The following is a 27,505-nucleotide window of genomic DNA, read 5'->3' as shown; positions in this document are numbered from 1 at the left end:
ACAAGGTACTACAACTAGTTGCCCTGTTTTTTTTCAGAATTAGAAACCTAACCTCACCCTGCAAAATGTCAAGAAATTCAAGAAAATAGCCTTTTTTCTGCTAATTACGGTCATAGTCAGCCATTAGGGGCCCGTAAGGGGTCTGAATGATTTTTATTACTGTCCTTGTATCACATTTGGTACTTATAGTCATATTAAGCGCTCGGAAACATAACCTCGTTTAGTTATGTGATCTCAATGTTAGAAAAAATTCGAAAAAAAGACGTTTTTACGCTACCTACGTCCATTAGGGGCTGCGATAATTGTAAAACGTATTAATATCATTACAAGGTACTACAACTAGTTGCCCTGATTTTTTTCAGAATTAGGAAACCTAACCTTACCGTGCAAAAAGTCAAGAAATTCAAGAAAATAGCCTTTTTTCTGCCATTTTCGGTCATAGTCAGCCATTAGGGGCCCGTAAAGGGTCTTAATGATTTTTATTACTGTCCTTGTATCACATTTGGTACTTATAGTCATTTTAAGCGCTCGGAAACATAACCTCGTTTAGTTATGTAATCTCAATGTCAGAAAAAATTCGAAAAAAAGACGTTTTTACGCTACCTACGTCCATTAGGGGCTGCGATAATTGTAAAACGTATAAATATCATTACAAGGTACTACAACTAGTTGCCCTGATTTTTTTCGAAATTAGGAAACCTAACCTCACCGCGCAAAATGTCAAGAAATTAAAGAAAATAGCCTTTTTTCTGCGATTTTCGGTCATAGTCAGCCATTAAAATATATATTTTTCTAAAAATTTCGTCTAATTATTTTCTTGACTTTCTTGAAATTATGCACAGTAAGATTAGGTTTCCTAAATCAGAAAAAAATCAGGGCAACTAGTTTTAGTACCTTCTTATGATATTTATACGTTTAACAATTATCGCAGCCCCTAATCGACGTAGGTAGCATAAAAACGTCTTTTTTTCGAATTTTTTTTAACATTGAGATCACATAACTAAACGAGGTTATGATTCCGAGCGCTAAAAATGACTATTAGTACCAAATGTGATACAAGGACAGTAATAAAAATCATTAAGACCCTTTACGGGCCCCTAATGGCTGACTATGACCGAAAATGGCAGAAAAAAGGCTATTTTCTTGAATTTCTTGACATTTTGCACAGTAAGGTTAGGTTTCCTAATTTTGAAAAAAATCAGGGCAACTAGTTGTAGTACCTTGTAATGATATTTATACGTTTTACAATTATCGCAGCCCCTAATGGACGTAGGTAGCGTAAAAACGTCTTTTTTTCGAATTTTTTCTAACATTGAGATCACATAACTAAACGAGGTTATGTTTCCGAGCGCTTAAAATGACTATAAGTACCAAATGTGATACAAAAACAGTAATGAAAATCATTAAGACCCTTTACGGGCCCCTAATGGCTGACTATGACCGAAAATGGCAGAAAAAAGGCTATTTTCTTGAATTTCTTGACATTTTGCACGGTGAGGTTAGGTTTCCTAATTCTGAAAAAAATCAGGGCAACTAGTTGTAGTACCTTGTAATGATATTTATACGTTTTACAATTATCGCAGCCCTTAATGGACGTAGGTAGCGTAAAAACATCTTTTTTTCGAATTTTTTCTAACATTGAGATCACAAAACTAAACGAGGTTATGTTTCCGAGCGCTTAAAATGACTATAAGTACCAAATGTGATACAAGGACAGTAATAAAAATCATTCAGACCCCTTACGGGCCCCTAATGGCTGACTATGACCGTAAACAGCAGAAAATAGGCTATTTTCTTGAATTTCTTGATATTTTGCACGGTGAGGTTAGGTTTCCTAATTCTGAAAAAAATCAGAACAACTTGTTGTAGTACCTTGTAATGATATTTATACGTTTTACAATTATCGCAGCCCATAATGGACGTAGGTAGCGTAAAAACGTCTTTTTTCGAATTTTTTCAAACATTGAGATCACATAACTAAACGAGGTTATGTTTCCGAGCGCTTAAAATGACTATAAGTACCAAATGTGATACAAAGACAGTATCAAAAATCATTCAGACCCCTTACGGGCCCCTAATGGCTGACTATGACCGTAAACGGCAGAAAAAAGGCTACTTTCTTGAATTTCTTGACATTTTGCACGGTGAGGTTAGGTTTCCTAATTCTGAAAAAAATCAGGGCAACTAGTTGTAGTACCCTGTAATGATATTTATACGTTTTACAATTATCGCAGCCCCTAATGGACGTAGGTAGCGTAAAAACGTCTTTTTTCGAATTTTTCCTAACATTAAGATCACATAACCAAACGAGGTTATGTTTCCGAGCGCTAAAACTGAGTATTAGTACCAAATGTGATACAAAGACAGTATCAAAAATCATTCAGACCCCTTACGGGCCCCTAATGGCTGACGATGACCGAAAATGGCAGAAAAAAGGCTATTTTCTTGAATTTCTTGAAATTATGCACAGTAAGGTTAGGTTTCCTAATTCTAAAAAAAATCAGGGCAACTAGTTGTAGTACCTTGTAATGATATTTATACGTTTTACAATTATCGTAGCCCCTAATGGACGTAGGTAGCGTAAAAACGTCTTTTTTCGAATTTTTTCTAACATTAAGATCACATAACCAAACGAGGTTATGTTTCCGAGCGCTAAAACTGAGTATTAGTACCAAATGTGATACAAAGACAGTATCAAAAATCATTCAGACCCCTTACGGGCCCCTAATGGCTGACGATGACCGAAAATGGCAGAAAAAAGGCTATTTTCTTGAATTTCTTGAAATTATGCACAGTAAGGTTAGGTTTCCTAATTCTAAAAAAAATCAGGGCAACTAGTTGTAGTACCTTGTAATGATATTTATACGTTTTACAATTATCGCAGCCCCTAATGGACGTAGGTAGCGTAAAAACGTCTTTTTTCGAATTTTTTCTTCCATTAAGATCACATAACCAAACGAGGTTATGTTTCCGAGCGCTAAAAATGAGTATTAGTACCAAATGTGATACAAAGACAGTATCAAAAATCATTAAGACCCCTTACGGGCCCCTAATGGCTGACTATGACCGTAAACGGCAGAAAAAAGGCTACTTTCTTGAATTTCTTGACATTTTGCACGGTGAGGTTAGGTTTCCTAATTCTGAAAAAAATCAGGGCAACTAGTTGTAGTACCTTGTAATGATATTTATACGTTTTACAATTATCGCAGCCCTTAATGGACGTAGGTAGCGAAAAAACGTCTTTTTTTCGAATTTTTTCTAACATTAAGATCACATAACTAAACGAGGTTATGTTTCCGAGCGCTTAAAATGACTATAAGTACCAAATGTGATACAAGGACAGTAATAAAAATCATTCAGACCACTTACGGGCCCCTAATGGCTGACTATGACCGGAAACGGCAGAAAAAAGGCTATTTCTTGAATTTCTTGACATTTTTCACGGTGAGGTTAGGTTTCCTAATTCTGAAAAAAATCAGGGCAACTAGTTGTAGTACCTTGTAATGATATTTATACGTTTTACAATTATCGCAGCCCCTAATGGACGTAGGTAGCGTAAAAACGTCTTTTTTCGAATTTTTTTTTTTATTAAGATCACATAACCAAACGAGGTTATGTTTCCGAGCGTTAAAAATGAGTATTAGTACCAAATGTGATACAAAGACAGTATCAAAAATCATTCATACCCCTTACGGTCCCCTAATGGCTGACTATGACCGTAAACGGCAGAAAAAAGGCTACTTTCTTGAATTTCTTGACATTTTGCACGGTGAGGTTAGGTTTCCTAATTCTGAAAAAAATCAGGGCACTTAGTTGTAGTACCCTGTAATGATATTTATACGTTTTACAATTATCGCAGCCCCTAATGGACATAGGTAGCGTAAAAACGTCTTTTTTCGAATTTTTTCTAACATTAAGATCACATAACCAAACGAGGTTATGTTTCCGAGCGCTAAAAATAAGTATTAGTACCAAATGTGATACAAAGACAGTATTAAAAATCATTCAGACCCCTTACGGGCCCCTAATGGCTGACTATGACCGTAAACGGCAGAAAAAAGGCTACTTTCTTGAATTTCTTGACATTTTGCACGGTGAGGTTAGGTTTCCTAATTATGAAAAAAATCAGGGCAACTAGTTGTAGTACCTTGTAATGATATTTATACGTTTTACAATTATCGCAGCCCCTAATGGACGTAGGTAGCGTAAAAACGTCTTTTTTTCGAATTTTTTCTGACATTGAGATTACATAACTAAACGAGGTTATGTTTCCGAGCGCTTAAAATGACTATAAGTACCAAATGTGATACAAGGACAGTAATAAAAATCATTAAGACCCTTTACGGGCCCCTAATGGCTGACTATGACCGAAAATGGCAGAAAAAAGGCTATTTTCTTGAATTTCTTGACATTTTGCACGGTGAGGTTAGGTTTCCTAATTCTGAAAAAAATCAGGGCAACTAGTTGTAGTACCTTGTAATGATATTTATACGTTTTACAATTATCGCAGCCCCTAATGGACGTAGGTAGCGTAAAAACGTCTTTTTTCGAATTTTTTCTAACATTAAGATCACATAACCAAACGAGGTTATGTTTCCGAGCGCTTAAAATGACTATAAGTACCAAATGTGATACAAGGACAGTAATAAAAATCATTAAGACCCTTTACGGGCCCCTAATGGCTGACTATGACCGAAAATGGCAGAAAAAAGGCTATTTTCTTGAATTTCTTGACATTTTGCACGGTGAGGTTAGGTTTCCTAATTCTGAAAAAAATCATGGCAACTAGTTGTAGTACCTTGTAATGATATTTATACGTTTTACAATTATCGCAGCCCTTAATGGACGTAGGTAGCGTAAAAACTTTTTTTTTTCGAATTTTTTCTAACATTGAGATCACATAACTAAACGAGGTTATGTTTCCGAGCGCTTAAAATGAATACAAGTACTAAATGTGATACAAGGACAGTAATAAAAATCATTCAGACCCCTTACGGGCCCCTAATGGCTGACTATGACCGAAAACGGCAGAAAAAAGGCTATTTTCTTGAATTTCTTGACATTTTGCACGGTGAGGTTAGGTTTCCTAATTCTGAAAAAAATCAGGGCAACTAGTTGTAGTACCTTGTAATGATATTTATACGTTTTACAATTATCGCAGCCCCTAATGGACGTAGGTAGCGTAAAAACGTCTGATATCCGACTTTTTTTCAATTTCAGGAGTTTATTACCCTTCGAGGTTATGTTTCTGATGCCTATAAAGTACTTTATTTATTATTTACAACTAGAGGTATGTAGAAATATTTATTTTGAATTTTTTTCACCATGTATTACTGAGAGGTGTAGTGCTTAATGTTCGTTTTATACGTATGTTACTCTGATTGTTAATAATTATGTTTAAAATGGTTAGATGTTGTTTTTTTGTTTTTCTTCCGGTATTATACACCTCTTGCCGTTGGTTTATTGGGTTATTTACGACAAAAACAAAAATTTTTTTTTTTGGATTTTCGTTGGGCTCTAACGTTTGAAACTTTAAACACATGAAAAAATTTAGTAAAAATGTTATCTTCTCAGTTGTCGAAGAATTTTGATATGTGGTTCGAAACACAAAAAAAAATCCAAGACAGTTCGAAAAAGTCAATGTCACCGCGAATTCGAGCACAATCATCACACTTTTATACTCTCGTATGCTTTATGGAAGAAGTAGGTAATGTACTCTATAAAAAGTTGGCTCTCTTTATTTTCGTCATCCCAAGTCTCCCATAAACCCTAGATAATTTATTAGCTCTTCTATTGTCACGCACTGTAGGTAGTAGCCCACATTACTAGGAACGACCACACGTGCCCTTTTTCTTCCTTCATCTCTTCGTGTAAGTTATTGGCGTAAGTCACGGAGAGTTTAATAGTTTTTGGTCGAGAGTTTTTGGTGGAATTTTTTAAAACTGAGACTTAAAAATTGCTTTCAGTTTATTTTACAAAATTATCTTTCATAAAACTCAATATTAAGGAAAATTTGGTTTTTATTACAAGACTGGCATACTTGTTTTTGACACGTTTAGCGGCATGGAAAAATTTTTCGAAGCGCGTTTAATTCAATGTTTGGTAATGTCTAATTCAAGTAAAACCGACCCATTGATTTTTCTCATCATTCCTTAGAAAGTTTAGCATCCTTTCGAGGTCAGTTGAACAATTTAAAAGCAGGTCATCGCTTGGAAAAATAACATTTTTTTCTCAAACCAATACCTTCGATGCGCCAAAAAAAAAAAAGAATCAATTAGAAAATATTTTTATGTCATTATCTACATTAAACAAAAACAGAGTCACCCTGCGACCTCGTTGAGCTAAAGGCCGGGGAATCCCAACAAAAGTATCGGCAAAGAAGCAAGAGTCATTCGAATTTTTAAATTGGAAAACACTTGCTCGCTATCGGATTTCCCAAAACGTAAGAAAACAGAGTACTTCGTGCGCAATGTACTGGACTGTGATTCAGCGAGTATTTGCGTGCGACTCCAACCACGTCATCTAACACGTTGGGTTTATTTTCCAGAGCCCCACAACGGAAAAAGTCCTGGCGATAAATGTAAGTTCGATCTTCGATTTCGATCGCCCAGGCTAAGATCAAATTTGAACGAAACAGAGCCAAATATGAAATATTGAGAAAAAATAAAGTGTTCTTATTGTTCCACCCTGTTTAACACAAGTGGTGTTTGCGGCTTTTTTCCATTTCTACAACTGAAGTTTGAACTGCCTGGGGGTTTTTTTGTTCTTCCTTTACGTCACGTCGTTTTAGATATAGTTTTACCTTCATATTATGCCGTGTTTACCCCACTTGATTAATGCCTATCTTGCATTAAATTACCTAGAAGGAAGGGCATCGGTATACCCGCAAAAGTTTTGTTGGATCCTTCAAAAATTAGCTGACGAAAACGCAACCTCACAATCCAGGTCTCTTGATAAATTTTATCAAAGCACGTGTACAAATAGTCGTTCCATGGGGGACATGACTGTTGTAGTTACCAACTGTGATTGAACAATGCGTTACAGGTATACACACACACACACATGCAGCTCGTCAAAACATTTTCATTGTTTTTTTTACTCATTTGCCTACAATCTTATAATGATACATTGGACAATCAGCATTTGATGTTCAGTCAGTAAAAAATAAAAAAATCACTAAAAGTTAATATTCACGTATGTGACTGAAATACAGGTTACGTTGCTTCTGTAAGTGTCCCATTAAACGACAATCTGCCATTCGAAGGACACTTGCAAAACAAGCACCCGCACGTTACTCTGATTTTTATTTTGAACGCCTTTTTCTCTTTTCTCGGCGCGCAAGAAAAGTTTTCACTTTTTTGATGCCATGAGAAAAAAAAAAAAAAAAAAAAAAAAAACTTTTTCAAACGATGCGGGAACCCCGTAACTCCCAACGATTCGATAACAACGATTGCACATTACAGCCCTTCGGATCTGGAAAATTTAAAAATGATTCTTCCGGACGATTATCGCAAAAACCACAAGCAATTTATATTAGCTACAGTAAAAAAAAAAAAAAAAAAAAAAAAATTAATCAACCAAACAAGCACCCTTAAAAAAGGATATTGATTCAGGGATACATGGAACAGAGGGGAGGCCCCTAAGTGACGCCAAACATCGTGACATCGCAGAAAAGGAGACCATGGATGAACGTGTAGTAGGGCGCCGCTGTCGTGGAAGCTCGATTGACCGAAAGGCGCCTGCGAGGCTGAGACTAACGTCGAGTTGCCGTATCGATCTGACGTTAAAAAAAAAAAAAAGTAACGTCCCAACCCACAGGGGTTTCAATAAAATTGTGAAAGTACTTTTGATTTCATGAATTTACTAAGATTAAATTTTTGATTGATCGATCAGAATGTGTTGTACGGTAATTCTGAAACCTTTTTGTTTATTTATTTTTTTTATTTTTATCAATAAATTACGTGAGCTGTTATCCAAAACTAAAAAGTCATAAATCGTAAATTGTTGAATAGTCATTGGCTCTTTTTTTTCTTATTGCACTTTCATACTTTACTCTGATACCTCATTGTTTAAAATTATATATATGTGTACTGAGAGAAAAATATAATAAAAATTACTGTGGTAGAATGGTAATCTGGTAGTGTTTGGTCATGTCTGGAGACTTTTTACTATTGGAACAATAATTTTATTCCAGCCTAGACGGCGGGATGACACCAGATTACCATTCCAGCACAGTAATTTTTATTTTATTTTTCTTATTTTTCTCGTAGCGTGGTTGGAGTACTCTATCATCGTGATTTCTTCATTTGACTTCTAATAAATATAAAATATGGGTTGTAAGCTCTTGATCTTGTACACATTTCCGGAAGATTCCGAACAAACGATTAAGAGCCAGATACTTAAGTAAACCTAACGTAAGTTTTTTTGCAAGGCTCCTTGTAAAGTTCAAGCACACCTGCGACAGATTTGCTACATATGAGTGCGCCAGCTTCTTATGCAAGCGTTACGCAAATTTTTTGCACGGCTGCTTGTGAAATTGCATTAATTTAAATTACCATGTTTGATCGAATGATTATTCCTCACTTTCTCCCTTTCTCCGATACATTTTTAAAATGTTCTTTATTTTCTTCTTTGCATCATTGTACAGCGGGACTAAGAGTAAAGGACGCCTTGATAATAAAAAAAAAAAAAAAAAAAAATGGATCGATCTCTTTCTTTATAATTGCAAAATGATATCAGAGTTCTACGAAAATGAAACTTAAGGCTCGCTAATTCGGTCGTGTAAGTCTGCCACAAAAGTTGCTAAAAGAGTGTATCCGAACATTGCAAGCTGCCTCGCCCAAGACTTGTGTAAGGCTTGCGTAGGAAGCTACATGTACTCGTCTGTCGCAAGTCTCGGGCAAATCCATACGTAAGCTGCTCCAGTAGTGTAATTTACTCGCGAGCTTGGATTGTAAAAACGAAAATTCAGGAGCGACCGCCAAGGACGAGGATTTTTCACAACAGACGATAAAACCCGAAAAGAAAGCTCATCGAGGGGCCGTTGGATAATTGGGGGGATTTCGCGTGGATGTAACAGTCAAAGAGGAGTAACAAGCCGGCAACGGGAGAGAAAAAAAAAAATAAAATAAGCGCGAACGCACGCGGCAAGTAGAGGGGGAGCTTTTTATCGCGTAGCCTTTCATGAAAGCCAAGTCATATAGTGGGCTGGCGATGTAATATTCGGTCGGTTGAATCCTCATTGGCGCTTAAACGGTTACGGCTCTCGGTCGCTTCTGTCGGAACTTTCAGTACAAAATCAGGTTTACGCCGGAAGTGTCTTTCGAACTTCGAAGCCGGCTGGACGGAAAAAAAGTTAAAAAAAAAAAAAGTTGGGCCACTTTCTTCGGTTTTCGTCTATCTGTTTCTCGTAAGACGAAAGTTGCTTTTTTTTTTTTTTTTGTCTCGCGAGCGTCTCTTTTTCTGATTTTGCGGTGTCGACGGAGTAATTTTTTTAAATTTCCCTCACAGGAAGAATTTATGCATTTTTCCTCGGGACACGTGTAAGTGGATTTTGCAGTGAATTTCTGTTTTTAATATTATCAACGCAGTATATTTACAGTAATAACACGATTTAAATTTCCTTCGCTACGCATACCCTATAAAGACGAGATAACATTATCAAATCAATGAGGAAGTAAAATCTTGATACCTTCAACTTGATTGTTCTGTTTTACTGATTAACAATAAAAATCTGTACGCGAGTAAACCGAAGATAATCAAGTAAACTGGCTCATTTTTTTTTTGACATAAGTGAAAATAGGTACACGCGCACAAACAGTGAAATTGTCACTCGATAAGTCCATCCGTGATAGCCTGCGTCGAGTCGATTATGTTTGCTTATCGCGGATGCACCGGGTCCTCCGACAGTTTCCAATGGCAGTTGCGTGAAAAGGCTACCAAAGTTTTTTTTTTTTTTTTCAAGAGGAGCAACGCCGTTGCGACGAAACAGACTTTCTTTCATAAGCGCGATGAAAATGTATTCCTTCCGCTCGTGGCGCGAACTGCGTGGTGGTTCTCGGAAAATGATCGCCAGCGTAATTTTTCAGCGATAGCATCGGAGCTTGAAAATTTATTGGTTAAATTGTGCAAATGGAGCAGCGGTTTACAATAGACAGGAGAGGGTGGGGGAAAGAAATATAATGAAAGGACGCCTCGGCCGCGCGGTGCAACAAAAAAAAAAAAAAAAAAAAAAAAAAAAGAGCGACTGTGTGTGAATTTTTCTTTCATCGAAGAAAACTTTATCGTATTTGCTTAATTCTATACCCATTGTTCAAACGAGTCGATTAATAATAATAATGTATTTTCACGCGGCTCTCGCGATGGGAAAATTTTATCTCTTTGCACCGCGGTAGGTGTGTATATTTATATGGATGTGCACGTCTGCACGTGTGTGTGACATGATATGTGGAGTTTCTTACAAATGACATAAATTACACCTATTTTATGCGCTGCAGTAATCACGTATTGGGAACATGGAACTTCGGACACGGGGTGTCGCCGTGGTTTTTCTCGCCATCGGAGTTTGGACGGCCGCAGGTTTGCACTATGAGGTAAGTGTGTGGTTTTATTCATGATTTGTAAATATATAACTATCTCGAGGGTAAACAATTTTTTTTTTCTTCTTCTAATGTTCCGGCCATGTATTCGGGATTGTTTGCGGTTCATAGGACATTGTTCACACGCGCTATTTTGAAGCACACCGATATACGTGATCATTATTGGTAATATCGTTGTAAAAACCTGCAGTGGTTTCGTGACAGTTCGTGAGCTGGATTTTAACATGGAAATACAATAATCGGTGTTTACGAAACCAAAAGCTTTTTTTTTTCTTTACTTATTAATTTCTTGTGTACGGAATTGAGGATTAAAATTGGAGGAATAGTCTATTTCACAAAAATTTAGTGTTTAAAATTATTTCACAAGTTTTTACAAGTTATGTACGTTTAATCGATAACTTAAATGTACTGGAGGGTAAAAAATAAAATCAATTCATTGACTTCATACATTGCTAAGTGAGCAATTTTGAAAGTGGACAGGTGACGATAAGAATAGCTTAATCACTATAAGTTCTGTTTTACGCTAACGCGATTGATTTTTTTCATTTTGTCTTGAAACGTAATCTAAAAATAATATTTTACAATATCTCAAAGTCAGTTTGACATAAAATTATTTAATGTGTTGTTTCAGATGTAAGATATAGAAAAAATAATCAGTTTTTAAAAATTGATTCGTATATTATTATATATATATATATTTTTTTTTAAAGATCGAATAAAAATAAAACAATCGTTTTTAATAAAACAGCAGTTGTTTTCGTTGAATATTTACTAATTGAAGAAGTGCAAAATATATCTCTGCATATCGGTGATTATCCACTTTTAAACAATGAAACTTCATTGTATAAATGAATGATAAAAATTAACAGATAAATAATCAGATTTCGTGACGTGACTGGTTTAAAAAAATTGATTTAACTTGAAAATATATACGCGCTCTTTAGTACACTATAAGCCTTGTTAAGGTTTTTAGTTTATTTCCAAATTTACTAAGCTTGTCGAAACAAAATTGTTTTTATTTTTACTTATTGTGAAAAGATATACTAGTTAAGTCATAATATTTACTGAAGATTTTAAATGTATTGTAAAGATGTACGCAATTTTGTACTGAATTTACAAGTATTTTTTTAATCTTGTTTCGTTCTACTTGTAAAATTCCCCTATTTAATAACTTTGCAAATTATTTTTATACCCGAAACTACAAACAAGACTATTTAGTTTTCTTAGCTATCGTTGTATGCTTGTAAAAAGGTTCTTTTCTTCTGATTGAACAAAAGAAAAAAATCTAAGATGCGTTGCGTCACAAACAATCGGGGATCATTCGGCGTTTGCGAAACATCCAAGACAGATCAAAGCAAAGAAACGCGGTAATAAATAATAAGAAAATCTATGCTCAAATATTTATTCGAGAGCCGATCAACTTTTCAGCGCTACATCAATAAAACGTGATAGTCACTCTCGTAACGCTACACGAGTTTTGTTTCAACAGAATCGCGCATACATTCTTTGTTTTACAAGAAAACTTCCCCCATAATTATACGATATATTACAATAAATAATACTTGTTTACCGCACCCTATCAAAAAAACAAATCAGCCAAACAATTACCACAACAACATCAACAACTACAAGGACAACAACTACTCCCCATACGGTCACACCGGCACCGTAACGAACGAGGGATGCTGCCACTGCAGGTTCAACGACACCGCCTACATGAACGTGGCTTGCGGCCGGATCACCTCCTTCATGACCCTGCTGCAGACCCTCATGATGACACGCTGCGACATCTCGGATCCCTGCCGACGTACCGGCACCGATGAGCCCCCGACCGAGCAATGGTAAACCCAACACAAACGTAATAATGTCACCGAAGGTAACTTACAACGGACGCATCTATGTGTAATGCACACAGGTTCGACTTTATCGTCGTGGGTGCTGGAGTCGCGGGGCCGATAATAGCAAGACGACTGAGCGATAACCCATTCTGGAGGGTGCTACTGGTGGAGGCGGGCCCGGAGGAGCCATCGCTCACCGCGATCCCAGGCCTGGCGTTCAACGCCATCAACTCGTCCCTCGACTGGCGTTACCAGACCGAGCCAACCAAGCCCAACTCCACCGCCTGTTTGGGTTCGTTGGACAACCACATGTACACCCATACACGAGCTTCCTCGTATTTATATTGTATACACGTGTACCGTTGTTACAGAGTCCAATGGGGTGTGCGCGTGGCCGCGGGGTAAGATGGTCTCGGGCACTGGGGGCATGTACGGAATGATGTACGTCCGTGGGCACCCCGACTTTTACGACGAGTGGGCGAGCCAAGGCGCCCACGGCTGGTCCTACAAGGAGCTGCTCAAGTACTTCGAGAAAGCCGAGAACCCCATCAGATCGGTCTTCACCAACCATAAGATGTTCCGGCGGTACAACACGGACGCCCCCCTCGTCATCGATCACTTTCAGCACAAGCCCGATTTCGCCAACGAGATGATGAGAGCTGCCTCCGAGATGGGGTACAGGACCTCCGACTTCAAGGAGTACCAACAGACGGGCTTCATGGTCGCGCCCATGCTCACCCAGGACGGACTGAGGGGCACAACCTCAAGGTGGGCTCATCCCCTTTTTTTTTTTTTTTTTTTTTCATTATCTTCATTAGTTTTTACAAAAAAAAAAAAAAAAAAAAAAAAAAAAAAAAAAAAAAAAAAAAAAAAAAAAAAAAAAAAAAAAAAAAAAAAAAAAAAAAAAAAAAAGTAAACAAAAGTAGTACCAATTTTTTATGGTTTTTTTGGCTGTATGACATTAAAAACCAAAATTACTGTCCAAGGTACTATCTGAGACCCGTGGCTGGTAGGCGTAACCTGTACGTCCTGACGAACGCGCACGTGACGCAAGTGAGGACAAACGAGTGGGATAAGCGGGCCACGAGCATCGAGCTCATCGACAAGCTCGGCACCAAGAGGACCTACTTCGCCAACAAAGAGATCATCCTCTCGGCCGGCGCCATAGGCTCCCCCCAGCTTTTGATGCTGTCGGGGATCGGGCCAAGGGAGGAGCTCGAAAGGCTCAACCTGCCCGTGATCATCGACCTGCCGGTCGGCAGGAACCTGCAGAACCACGTATCTGTGGGCGTAAAGGTCCGAACGAATATTTACATGATAGTGCAGGTGTTGGAAGATGACACCCTTAGGACCCTAATCTGAGTGATCGCTGCTGTCGTTTCAGATGTCAATAAAGGACGACTACTACGAGACTCTGTCGACGGACTCGGTGAACGAGTTCTTGTTGAGGCGTACGGGCCCGATGTCCAGTACAGGCTTGACCCAAGTGACGGCCTTCCTGGAGAGCAGCTACACGAAGCGCGGCGTCCCGGACGTGCAGGTATTCTTCGATGGGTTCAGCTCGACCTGTGCCCGCACGGGCCTGGACATCGAGTGCAAGGACGGCTCCCTCGGCACCTGTCCCGCACGGCGGGAAATCGTCGCCAGGCCCACGGTCGTCCAGACCAGGAGTCGCGGTTACCTCACCCTCAGGTCGAGCGATCCGTTGGACCATCCGCTCATCTATCCGAATTACTTTACCAACGAGACAGACATGAGGGTGCTCATCGAGGGTGTCAAGAAAATCGTCGAGATGACCGATACCCAGACTTTGAAGAGGTGGGACATGAAGGTGGACAAAACGCCCCATCCATGGTGCTCGAGGTGGGTCAATTTTTTTTTTTTTTTTTTTTTTCCTTGCGTCACTCGGGTGGATGAAATTAAATTACTCGCGTAACGAAATAAGTTCAACTATTGCACATCTGATTCGTGTCTTTTTTTGTGCTATCATATATTAATTACATGTTTGTAAAATTGATCGGAATTTAACGATGTAATGAAAAAAAAAAAATGCTCTCGTTGGCATGCTTATTATCATCTCATGAACATTATCGTAAATTTCGCGTTCCACGCAAAATCATTCCATGGATTTTGTAAACAACAAAAATCAGAGTTTTCTATAATAGCATTGATAGTAAAACGATTTGTGGTAAATGGTACATACCATCGCAACCAAAAGTAATATTACCTAACATTACTCAACACTTACACAGAGAGATTTTTATCGCTCTTAAATAATCATCAGATGCAGGATAATTTCGTATCAATGTATATCATACGAATATTTGATTACTTATGGACAAGCTACAAAGAACGAAGCACAATTACCTCTCTCTCCAGAGATGGTAATTACCTTTTTTATTATTATTTTTTTTTTTCAAACAAAAACGCATCGGGAAAACTCAAGCTGTAATATTCATACGTACGAGCAGTTCTCTGCCAATGCAGCTCCCCCCAACAAAAAAAATCTCTCTTCTCCTCGACTCGCGCGACCTTGCCTCTCTCCTACCACCACCACACCGTGCAATTCTCTCTCTCTTGTTGAAGATATTACTTCGGCACGGACGCTTACTGGGAATGCCTGATCCGGGCGCAAACCGGTCCCGAGAACCACCAATCCGGAACCTGTCGCATGGGCTCGCGCACCGATCCTCGCAGTGTCGTCGATCCCGAGCTGAGAGTGCTCGGCGTGCGCAACCTCCGAGTGGCCGATGCTTCGATCTTTCCCGTGCTGACCAACGCGAACCCGGTGGCGGCCATCGTCGCCGTGGCAGAAAAAGCCGCGGACATGATCCAAGCGGCGTGGAATCCTCCCAGGCCGAGACACGGATAGGACACTTGATTTTGCCGCGCTGGCGCCGCAGGATCATCTTCATTGTGACTGAGTGAGCGAGGATACTGTGTCTTTGTTTTTTTTCGAGGTTATCGACAGTTTGGTGGAAACATATCTTGTACGGATATCACGAACACTGTATACCTGATGGGTAGCCCGATATATATTTATATTGTAGCTGTAAGTTTTTCAGTGTGCTTGTGTGATCGAAATGTCGATGGCGTGTTTTTTTTTTATGCCCCTTACGCGAGAGACTACAATTTCTTTGCGCGTGTTGATTGATTTTTTTTTCTTTTTTTTTTTTTTTTAATCGTCTTCAACCCAACGTGTATTTATCCAGTGTACTGTAATTAATGGCTATATGTGGATCTTGCAATGAGCACGAATAAATAATTCACATAACACTTTGTAAAAAATGACTTTGATAAATATATCCACCCGAAGGAAAAAAAAATTCAATCAAAAATTTGCTTTTTTCCGTGATTAGTGTAGTTATAAGATGACACTTCATCAATAATTCAAAATTTATGCGCACAACTTCTGAACCTTGACATAATTCAACAAACATCGGATTGGACGTAAGAATTTTTCGCTTCTATACGCATGTTCAGAACAGTCTTTCAACCTTTTTTTTCACTTATGTATTCGGTGGCATAACACCATTCTTATGATAAGTTCGTGTCTAGTTTTCTTTGAAAAGAAAAAATTATCCCACAATGGCACGAGGTTTTCGAGCGTTAGACGTATAATTTAAGCTAGAAATTCAATGGAATAGCTCAACAGTCAGTGAGTAGAGAATTAGAGGCTTGTAACTTCAAAAAAATTATTTATCGCGTTACAATGAATTTATATTAAAAAATACGAAAAAATTTTGAAAACCATGCATTTACCGCTGGAGAAAAAAAATGTAATTCATCGTACATAATATTCTTAAAAAATCTTGTTTTTCAAAAAATATTTAAATTTCGTGCTTACCACTTTATTTTGAAATACCCACTAAAATTTAGTTGTATTGCTGTGAAACGATTTTTTAATGAATTAACAACAATTTTTATTGTTTGGATGACATTGTGGAGAAAAACTGTAACTGTAAAAAGCGTTTCTGATGTACAACTTTTAATGTTTTGTATTAAAAATTAGACGTTTTTCAACATAATTAGAAATAAATTCCTTCAATTATAGCCTTGATTATTTATGAATCAATGTTAAAAGGTTATTAGTTGATGTTGATTATTGGAAAAATACAGGCTTCTAGTGTAGCCTTTAGCCTATGAGCTTCCGTCTGAACAATCCACGTATTTAATAAAATATATGAATAAATAACATGATTGCACACCAACTTGAGTAATTATTAATATTAGATATTCTTCAGCAAAATAAATTGAATCAGTTTTATTTATAATTCGATTTATTATTGTGGACTGTTTTAATTGATTTTTTTTATTTTAAAGTTTAACATTTGTGTTTATAAAAATTTGTATTTCATTGAGATTTATAACTTTCATCTGGAACGTCCTTATATAATAGGATGATTTACAAAATTACATCGAGAAAGAATCGGATTTAAAAATTTTTTTTTCGATTTTACCTTGGTAGTAAAAAAAATGCGATTTTTTTTTTTTATATTACTAAACTACTCCAATTGCAAACCTTACTATTGTCAAAATGTGTTTATAACATTATGAAATCGTATTGTTGATGACAATCTAGTGTAGGTTAAATTACGATTTTATTTCACGTCAGAGGTCAACCAAAGTGTCTTTATCACATGGACTCGTGATGACAAGTAGAACTCAAAAAGAGAGAAGGTCATTTCTTGAAGATGCAAAAAAAAGAAGACAAAAAAAAAGAAGCATAACCAGACAGCGATCAAATGGGAGATGAGAGTCGCGGTTTCCCCACCACTGCACGTTACAGCCCCCTGCGTATGTATATGTGCGATATATGATGATTTTTGCAATGCTTCAAATATCGAAGTACACTTTAGTATTGCATCATTATCTTAAAGTTCTTCAATCGTATGAATCTGTTATCTGTAAGTGTACTTTTTTTTACACATGTATACTAAGAGGTAGAGAGAAGTAGGGGCCTGAAACGCGGATCTAAGTAGGCGTTGTACGTTCTACCGTTCGCATGCAGTCGAGCACGCAAGTGGATCTGCGTTTGTTGTCCATCTACTGGCGCTCCGCGCTCGTGACACTTTTTTACGAACATCCGCTCAGTAGTCGAGGCTACAGGTATGATTTTACTTTGTTTTCACTAGCTTTCTCATAAAATTTGTATTTTTATTTTATTTATTTTTTTTTTTTTGCAATGATAATACTGTTCCAACACTTGGTTTTATAAATTCGTTTACTAACTTGTCAGTTATGGTATTTTTTTTGCCCTTTGTTCGGTGAATTTTATTATGTCATGCACGGAATTGAGGCGTTAAATCATCGCCTTCTCCACTCACCTGAAACAAAATAAAAAATTTCGAATATTTAGTTGTCTCTAGTCTCAATACATGAAATTGCACAACAAAATTAAATTCAAGAAATTTTTAGAGTGGAAATTATATCAATAAATGGTTGCTTATAAATAGTCAAAAGAGTTCTTTGAGAGTTTAATTTAGGAAAAGAAAGATTTTTACAGTATTTTCTAATCAGTTAAAATTTTTTTTTTTTTTTTTCACGAATGTCAACTTTATTCTCGTTCTGCAATTCATCACTTAGCAACTTACTGGACTTTTTATTGCTTGTACTACTATAAAATTAACTATGCTAGAACAGTTATTGAGGATACAACAAATATATCACGTTTGATACGGCTATTTAAGCAGTAATCAATTTGTCTGTAATGCCACAGCAATAATCCAAGCATATGTGTGTAATTAATGAATGTTGGTTTTTTGGAATCATACAAAACATATGTCAAAAGAACTTTCTCATAAGAAAACGAAATAAGCCTAAAAATCCCAGTGCGAAGGGAGTGCCGAAGCTTGAACAGCGTCGAAAATCAAAAAATGGAGATAAGCGTGAAAGTAGATATAAACAGTATGATAATATGACGCAATAAGCAATAAAAATTTTAAAGTATTTTGTTCAAAAAAAAGCAGAGTCAATTATCAAGTAATAATCACGTAGAAAAATTTACCAATTAATTGGCAGAACACTTTTCATTTTATTTTTTATTTTATGAAAAAACTACTTAAGAAATTTTTTTTCCTTGTATAACGCTTCAGGCATTTTATCAAACCTGTTATAAAAAAGAGATGATATAAGTTTTTAATCAGAAGGGCAGTTATTTTATACAGTCACACATTTATGTTGATAACATTATGCTATATTCGTTGACTGATTCACACTACTGAGGCATTAAATGCTATTGCACTCAGAAGGTATTTATTGTTAGAATTCCGATAAGTATATTTATGATGAAATGGCAAATTAAAAAATTTATTTTATATAAATAAATAGTATCTTTAATTTCTCGTCTACAAATATTGATACATTACTTCAAAAAATATCGTTAAAAAAATTATGATAAGTAATATAATTGTCACAACGATAGTCGATATTCGTAGACTACACTATATGTACAAATAAGTTACTGAAAATGCGAAAATATATTCACATTCATTACGGCAAACTAATTTTGCAAAAAATAAAAATGGAACTTGCATAGCTATATGGTTGCTTCGCAGTTATTCAATTACGACAGGAGCGGTAAAAATTCACTGAAACGATAATGAAGTAATAAGCCCAGAAAAACCAATGAATCCTGAAGGTAGCGTTACCACCATTATCATCATTACGATAATACTATCATTCGGTACATTGACTTTCGAGAATACCCGTGTATCGGGTGAGCAAATTGTTATACGCTTAAGCCTGTGAATATAGAAAGTTAAAGGTAGAGGGAGAGAGGGGATGGAGTGCATTCGACTCCGGTTGAAGTAAGTACTCGGTGGAGCGAGAGAAGCTTATGAAGAGTAAGTATGTAGAGCCAGTAAAGCGTGTGCAGCTCTTTCGCGCAAACATTGCTCGATAGATTAAGCACGTGCGCTTACCGTGCAGCTGTATGTACTGACTGGGACTATTGAAGTTGAGAGAAAGGTGAACAACCGACTGCCATGAATGTGTTTTATCCTATAGCTACTGTATATGTAGACCAGTTACCACTCGACTTTACATGAGTAATTTTTGCCGTACTTGCATAAATGCAACTTAAACAATTAAAGAAGTAGCTTTATAAAGTACTAACAGGGCAGATCTAAAAACATCGTAATACAAATTTATTGGTCAATACAAAAAAATGCCCTTAAAATACATATAAATCCAATTTCAGGAATCCTAACGACGATGGAAGCGTGTGTGGCGCAAACCTGCACCTCGGCAGCTACAGCTGACTCATCAGCCTTTTTGTTCACTCAACTAATTCAGGCTTTATTGGTCGCTCAATGCTCCATAAAGAGCCAGCACAACTACCCGGCCGACCGTACCCAGGAGATTCTCGATCAAAACCTGGACTTTGACTTCATAGTCGCTGGGGGTGGCTCAGCTGGTTCAGTATTGGCCAATCGTCTGACCGAGAATCCCAACTGGCGTGTCCTTCTTGTCGAACGAGGTGATGACCCTTCAATCACAAGTGATATTCCCGGCTTACTTTTAACGCTCCAGCATACTCCCGAGGATTATGACTATAAAGTGGAGACGAACAAGTATTCGTGTCTTGGTATGCGAAACAAGAGTTGCGCTTGGCCCACAGGAAAGGCTCTTGGTGGAAGTTCGGTGATAAATGCGATGATTTATATTCGAGGCAACAAACAAGATTTTGATGGCTGGAAGGATCAGGGCAATGATGGCTGGGGCTACGAGGACGTGCTCCCATATTTCCTTAAGATCGAGAATTTTCACCCAGAGATAGTTGCCAAATACGGTGGTACATTTGGAACTGGAGGACCACTTACGCTCAGGCCTTACAATTACTCGGTGTCCGGGGCCCAGGATTTGCTCCTCGAAGCAGCCAAAGAGTTGGGAATACCGGTCTTGGACATGTTCAACAAAGAAGAGAATATTGGATTTGGCAAGGCTTATGGTGCTTTAGAAAACGGGGTTCGCCAGAACGACGCCAAGGCCTATCTCAATCCGATTAGGGACAGGAGTAACCTTTACGTTATGAAGTCAGCTAGAGTGGATTCAGTAGTGATGTCTGGAAAAAGAGCCACTGGCGTAAAAGTGACACTAAAGAGTGAACGCCAAGTGGAGCTGAAGGCAAAAAAAGAAGTGATAGTTTCGTCGGGAGCACTCGCATCCCCGCATATCCTCATGCTGTCAGGTATCGGACACCGAGAAGAACTGGAGCGCCATAATGTAGAATTGGTTGGCGATCTTCCAGTTGGAAAACATTTGCAGAACCATTTATTATGGATGGGAGTTTACCTGACGTTCTTAAACAAAAGCACCCAGGCTTCTAACTCACAAGAGCGTATATTAGACTGGACGTATGAGTACTTGTTGCACCATAAGGGAGAACTTTCCACAGCAGGTGGTGTCGATATTCTTGGATTCGTCAACACCAAAGATCCAAATGCCAAGTATCCTAATCTACAGTTTCATTTTGTGCCCGTACCACAGAACCAGCCCATGAAAACAGTCGCACTTGGGAGAGCCTTTAACTTTGCAGACGATTTGATCGCCGAAATGGTTGAACTTAATTCGAAGTGCGATAGCATAATTGTGGGTACGACTTTGCTGCATCCCAAAACTGAGGCACAGCTAAAACTCAGAAGTGCATCTCCCGAAGATCAAATTGAAATTCACGCGACCTATTTGGATAATCAAGAGGATATCGACCAGATGCTCGAAGGTCTAGAAATAGCTCGTGATCTACTGAAGACGAAACCATTTAAAGATTTGGACGCTAAGCTACATCGTTTTAACATTGCTGACTGTGCAGCATATCCAACAGATTCTCGAGAATACTGGGAGTGCAACATGAGACATACAACTGCTACCGTCTACCATCCAACGGGAAGTTGCAAAATGGGACCAAACCGTAAAGATTCAGTTGTCGACATCAAACTGAAGGTACATGGCGTTGAAGGGTTGCGTGTAATCGACGCTTCTATTATGCCAGAGATCACCAGTGGCAATACACACGCACCTGTTTTGATGATAGCAGAGAAAAGTGCTGATATGATCAAGAAGGAATGGACGGACAAAACTGAGCTGTAATACTTTTGTAACCAGTACATTTTAGAGGCTCTTATCATAATATTACAATTGTATTACGGTAATTCGATGATGTAATAGCTTATATCATTTAACTATACCTAATATTGCATTGCAATTGAAGACGATTGTATTTTAAACTTTATAATGGTAAAATGTATTATAATGCGGATGTTTATTTTTTGATAATTTCTGAATCGAACTATCTTTAAAGAATCGAAGTCATTGGGTTTACGCGTATATGCACTTCAACATGAATTATAAATAAATCAAATTACTACCGTCGTTTTAATATGTATAAATGTTTAGTAAGTGAAATTGTTTCAGTAACTAAAATGTATAATTTAATAACTAATATAGTTTCTTAATTATTAGTACGAACTAATAGACAAAAAACTAATTACACAGTCACTCGAATGAAGCCATAAGATTAAATACAGATTGAATTTTTGTTCTGTTGACTGTCAGCCTTTTCACGCATCAAAGGGTTTCTTCATAATGCCACGTATTATTATTATTATTATTGTTATTTTTTTTCACAAATCGTTTGCCTTGTTGGGATACACTTTGGAAGCAATAAACAGTATCAGTGTCAAGTGAAAGGGAAAGTTAAATTTTTTTATATCCAATAATGACAAACACTTATTCAGTAATTCAATATAAGAATACGATGAAAAAAAAGCGTCAGGATGAAGTAATAAGTGACTGCAAATAATAAATACATCTTCAAGTTTTACTGTGTTATTAAAATATAGTGTTATTTATAAAAAAAATTTTTTTAAGACTAGATAAGTTAACATATGAAAATGCGAGAGATTGAGTTTTTTTTTCTTACTTGAGATAAACGATTGTGACAATTTTCAAAGTTTTTTTTCAACCACCATACTAACACGTCTCAAAGGCTTAATTAGTGCACTTTTATACTTTCTTTTACAAATTATAAACTATAAATGGTGTTCCTTGTTTTTTTCACTCGAATGATCTAACTTGTAAAAAAGTAACTTTTGAAATCCGGGCACGAAAAAGAACGTCTGTACAATTTGCAGAAGTTTTATGAACAGTTATAATAGTCTTGTGGCTGTTTAATAAATAAAATAATTTATTGTTTTAAATAACTGGTAAGTAGATAATTGTCTCGAACTAAGGTTCATAAAATTTTTCACAACTTTTAAGGTTTGCTGAAATTTTAAGATTTTGTACATTTTAATAATATGCTCAAATAGAATTGATTGTGTACACAAAAATAAAATTTAGCGCGCTTGTAATAATAATCTAATACTAATAATTATTTAAGTCTGGCGCTAATAAATGTTATTGTTCATTACCCTAGAAAAATGAAATAATGCCATTGCATTGTTGATATTAAGCGAGCATACAAATTTCAACACATGTGTACGAGACCACTTTCTAATTGGGGATGCATATTTACGAGGTATTTTATCATCAAGCTGGTATGAAAGTTACAGATTAAAAAGATTATCGCGAAAAACTATTTGTTTTAGATTTTTGTAGTAGCGGAACACTTATTACAGCATGAACATAGTTTTTATAACGGCCTTGCGGTAACAGCATTTCAATAATAGTAAATAAAAACGTTTTCTCGTAATATACATTATAATATGTGTAATTTGCCGCTGCAGCAATAATTTTAGTATAATTGAAAAAAAATGTCTATAATAATTATAATTTATTTACATATCGTAATGAAGTACATAACGTGCATCGTTAACTTAAGCAAAATTTCATTCAACTATCACCGATAAGGTAAGCAAGAGAGAGTATGTGTGTGTAGTGCACATCCTTTATTACATATGATTTCTTGTATATAACTTTAAGGCGTTAGCATATCAATGGATCTACAGCTGTACGTTTCTCACTCATGAGATAGCGTTGCCACGTTAAAATATTTTGCTATGACTCTCGACTCGACCATAGCTTCTGTGCTGCATCACTCCCTTACCGTGCCATTCGCGATCGAAGCTTGAATGCTTGTGGTTCGGAAAGTCGAGCGTAACCGTTTGTGCTCTGTCGTTTTTTTATTCGGAGTGATTTTTTCATGTGTTACTCATTTACGTGTAAAGTGATTTGATGGGTAATAATAGTAACATCGTTCTAAATTGCTGGAAATTTTATTTTCCTTTTAAGAATCTACTCTCATTGTAAACCTTGACATTTTATTGTAAAAACGTTAATATTTTTTTAATTCAGGCATAATAAAAATTACTTGAATTATTGTATGGACACTTTATCGATTTTATTCGTAATATATATAGTAGTCAATCAACTCTCATTTTAGAACAAGCATCTGTTTTACATACTAAAAAGTAATTTCACGTATGGTTTCACTTTTCACTCTAACGATAATGTGATGAACTCATGTGGAGAAGCTGTGTCTGATAATTGAAAACTAGTTTGAACAATTTCCATTAAATTTTATATATGGTTCATAATACAAAATCGCCTCGAAAGTAATCAAACGAACGATCTCAAATATCAAAATGTGCTTATAAAATTATACAATTACACAGGTAATGCTGATCTAGTGCAGGTGAGATTACGATTTCATTTCACGCCAGAGGCGAACCAAAGTGTTTTAATCACATGGACTGATTCGTACTGAAACTCGAGATGAGAGAAGGCGCAAATAAAAATAAAGCTTAACCAGATACCCGGCAAATAGAAAATGAGAGTTGTGGTACTTTTTTCATTGGACGTAATAGCCTCTTGCGTGTATATCGGTGTGCGATGCATGTAGATTTTTTCGATGCTTTAAATATCAAAATACATTTCTGTACTTAATTTGTTTTCGTAGTGTTCTTTAATAAGCTTGAAAATTACTTGTAAACATCTATTTTAATATATACATAGCATGTATTACGAGGTTAATTAAAGTACGAGATTAAACTTATCAGATTCAAGCAGGCATTGTACGTTCTACCGGTCGCATGCAGTCGAGAACGCAAGTGGATCTGCGTTTGTTGTCTGTCTACTGGCGCTCCGCGCTCGTGACACTTTTTTACGAAGATCCGCTCAGTAGTCGAGGCTACAGGTATGATTTTGTTTTGTTTTCACTTGCTTGTTTTTTTAATAAGTCCCTTATTGTTGTTTTGGAATTTTTTTTTTTTTTTGGACACGGTACTCAATTTTTTACAAATATTGATATGAGCTGTACATAGACTGCCATAAATGTCTTGTTTCAGAGCTAACACTTGAGTAGATCAATTACCGTTTGATTTTGTGTATATAATTTTCGAGGCATTTGTACACGTACAAGTATATTATTATAGAATTAGCTGAAGGGTTCTAAAAAGGCAGATTTAAAAAAAAATACTCATTGAAATTTTTTATAAAGTACAGTAAATAAATTAAAAAACTAGAAAATGAATCTATGCTACAAGTGAATACATATGAATCTACTTTTAGGACACGCTAAGACAATGGAGTCATGTATGGTACAAACCTGCACCTCGGCAGCTACAGCTAACTCATCAGCCTTTTTGTTCACTCAACTAATTCAGGCTTTATTGGTCGCTCAATGCTCCATAAAGAGCCAGCACAACTACCCGGCCGACCGTACCCAGGAGATTCTCGATCAAAACCTGGACTTTGACTTCATAGTAGCTGGGGGTGGCTCAGCTGGTTCAGTATTGGCCAATCGTCTGACCGAGAATCCCGACTGGCGTGTCCTTCTTGTCGAACGAGGTGATGACCCCTCGCTCACAAGCGATATTCCTGGCCTGTTTTTGCTGCTTCAGCATACACCCGAGGATTACGGCTATAAAGTAGAGCCAAACGAATATTCATGCCTGGGTATGCGAAACAAGCGCTGCTCTTGGCCCACAGGCAAGGCTCTTGGAGGCAGTTCGGTAATAAATGGGATGTTATACGTTCGAGGCACTAAACAAGATTTTGATGGCTGGAAGGATCAGGGCAATGATGGCTGGGGCTACGAGGACGTGCTCCCATATTTCCTTAAAATCGAGAATTATCACCCAGAGGTAGTTGCCAAATACGGTGGTACATTTGGAACTGGAGGACCACTTACGCTCAGGCCTTACAATTACTCTGTGTCCGGGGCCCAGGATTTGCTCCTCGAAGCAGCCAAAGAGTTGGGAATACCGGTCTTGGACATGTTCAACAAAGAAGAGAATATTGGATTTGGCAAGGCTTATGGTGCTTTGGAAAACGGGGTTCGCCAGAACGACGCCAAGGCCTATCTCAATCCGATTAGGGACAGGAGTAACCTTTACGTTATGAAGTCAGCTAGAGTGGATTCAGTAGTGATGTCTGGAAAAAGAGCCACTGGCGTAAAAGTGACACTAAAGAGTGAACGCCAAGTGGAGCTGAAGGCAAAAAAAGAAGTGATAGTTTCGTCGGGAGCACTCGCTTCTCCACATATCCTCATGCTGTCAGGTATCGGACCCCGAGAAGAACTAGAGCGCCATAACGTAGAATTGGTTGTCGATCTTCCAGTTGGAAAACATTTGCAGAATCACTTGATTTGGATGGGAGTTTACCTGACGTTCTTAAACAAAAGCACCCAGGCTTCTAACTCACAAGAGCGTATATTAGACTGGACGTACGAGTACTTGTTGCACCGTAATGGAGAATTCTCCACGGTAGGTGGTACAGATCTCCTTGGATTTTTAAATACTAAAAATCAAAATGCTAACTATCGCAATATCCAATTCCATTTCGCCCATATACCACAAAACCAACCAGAAAAAATAGCCACAGTCGGGAGAGCCTTTAACTTTGCGGAGGATTTGGTGTCTGACATGCTTCAACTCAATTTGGAATCTGACAGCATAGTAGTGGGCTCGATTTTACTGCATCCTAAAAGTATAGGACAGTTAAAACTAAAAAGTACATACCCCAAAGATCAAATTAAAATTCACGCGACCTATTTGGATAATCAAGAGGATATCGACCAGATGCTCGAAGGACTAGACATAGCTCGTGGTCTACTAAAGACGAAACCATTTAAAGATTTAGACGCTAAACTACATCGTTTCAACATTGCCGGCTGTGCAGCATATCCAACAGATTCTCGAGAATATTGGGAGTGTAACATGAGGTATACAACTTCTACCGCTTACCATCCAACGGGAAGTTGCAAAATGGGACCAAACCGTAAAGATTCAGTCGTCGACATCAAACTGAAGGTACATGGCGTTGAAGGGTTGCGTGTAATCGACGCTTCCATTATGCCAGAGATCACCAGTGGTAATACACACGCACCAGTTTTGATGATAGCCGAGAAGGGTGCTGATATGATAAAGAAGGAGTGGACGGTAAAAACTGAACTGTAGTGTTTGTCTTCTATTTTGGGCTTTTTTTAATCTCTGAACGTTGACTATGCTCTCAGTAAAAAAAATAGAGTTGGTTCTTGGTGTGCATCCATCCAGGGCAAGCACAAAGGGTCCCTTGGGTCTATTACTTACCTATAGGTGACATGCACTATTAGGTACGAAAACTAAGTTGTACACTTTAGAGGCTTAAAAACAATTTAATCAAGAATTGAACTGCGGACGAAATCGTTATGTACATAAATGTATAATCAATAAATTTGTTCAAGTAACTTCCAGGTATACTCAGTTGTATTACTTCCTACAAAAAAAGTAGCTATTTAAATCCATGAGTTCCAAAATATATTATCCTAAATATCAATATAAATTGAATTATTATCAGCCAAAAATATTGTTCACTATTTTAGAACTACTGAAAATCATTAAAGATAAAAAGACCAATTACAGTAGTATGGAACCGTATAACGTCTTGTACGTGAAAGATATATCACTAGATGACGAATAAAGACTTACAATAACTAAATACAGATCTCCTTGAATGCAGCCCCAAAATTAAATGCTGATTAAGTGATTCTCGTCCTGTCTCTTCTTTCGTTGTCATACCCGAGGGAACGAGTGTATTCGTATCGTCGTTTTCTGTCGGCAGTTAACTGTCGGCCTTGTTACGCGAGAA

At 37.3% G+C, this 27,505-nt stretch overlaps 3 protein-coding genes and 1 pseudogene across 4 annotated transcripts in view; 3 read left to right on the top strand and 1 right to left on the bottom strand.

The window, feature by feature from the left end:
- The window catches only part of Flo2 (flotillin-2), a 105,686-nt gene that overhangs the window by 14,566 nt on the left and 63,615 nt on the right, over nt 1-27,505 (bottom strand). The gene's annotated exons all lie outside the window — the stretch shown is intronic.
- On the top strand, nt 10,515-16,584 carry LOC106635906 (glucose dehydrogenase [FAD, quinone]). The gene is made up of 7 exons (XM_023390648.2): nt 10,515-10,598; nt 12,231-12,439; nt 12,514-12,728; nt 12,808-13,204; nt 13,423-13,732; nt 13,821-14,299; nt 15,023-16,584. The coding sequence occupies exons 1-7, from the start codon at nt 10,515-10,517 to the stop codon at nt 15,306-15,308; spliced, it is 1,980 nt and encodes a 659-aa protein (XP_023246416.2). The 3' UTR covers nt 15,309-16,584.
- LOC106636060 (glucose dehydrogenase [FAD, quinone]-like) lies at nt 17,458-22,347 on the top strand. Its single transcript, XM_014348294.3, has 2 exons — nt 17,458-17,545; nt 19,638-22,347. The coding sequence occupies exon 2, from the start codon at nt 19,652-19,654 to the stop codon at nt 21,524-21,526; it is 1,875 nt and encodes a 624-aa protein (XP_014203780.2). The 5' UTR covers nt 17,458-17,545; nt 19,638-19,651; the 3' UTR covers nt 21,527-22,347.
- Nucleotides 24,487-26,835, top strand: LOC106635907 (glucose dehydrogenase [FAD, quinone] pseudogene; annotated as a pseudogene). Its single transcript, XR_016292876.1, has 2 exons — nt 24,487-24,572; nt 24,947-26,835. The product of XR_016292876.1 is annotated as a glucose dehydrogenase [FAD, quinone] pseudogene (transcript).

This window comes from Copidosoma floridanum, unplaced genomic scaffold (genome assembly GCF_036245765.1).
Source record: "Copidosoma floridanum isolate Cflo_tuat_1 unplaced genomic scaffold, Cflo_Japanese_pri ptg000009l, whole genome shotgun sequence".
NCBI classification, from domain to species: domain Eukaryota; kingdom Metazoa; phylum Arthropoda; class Insecta; order Hymenoptera; family Encyrtidae; genus Copidosoma; species Copidosoma floridanum.
This window is presented reverse-complemented; position numbering and strand designations above follow the sequence as displayed.

Bases quoted from the DNA above. Each gene is read 5' to 3' on its own strand.
- LOC106635906 (XM_023390648.2), top strand. From the start codon at position 10,515: ATGGAACTTCGGACACGGGGTGTCGCCGTGGTTTTTCTCGCCATCGGA. The intron at 12,729-12,807 runs GTTCGTTGGACA...CCGTTGTTACAG, and splicing joins CAACTCCACCGCCTGTTTGG to AGTCCAATGGGGTGTGCGCG. The intron at 13,205-13,422 runs GTGGGCTCATCC...TTACTGTCCAAG, and splicing joins CTGAGGGGCACAACCTCAAG to GTACTATCTGAGACCCGTGG.
- LOC106636060 (XM_014348294.3), top strand. From the start codon at position 19,652: ATGGAAGCGTGTGTGGCGCAAACCTGCACCTCGGCAGCTACAGCTGAC.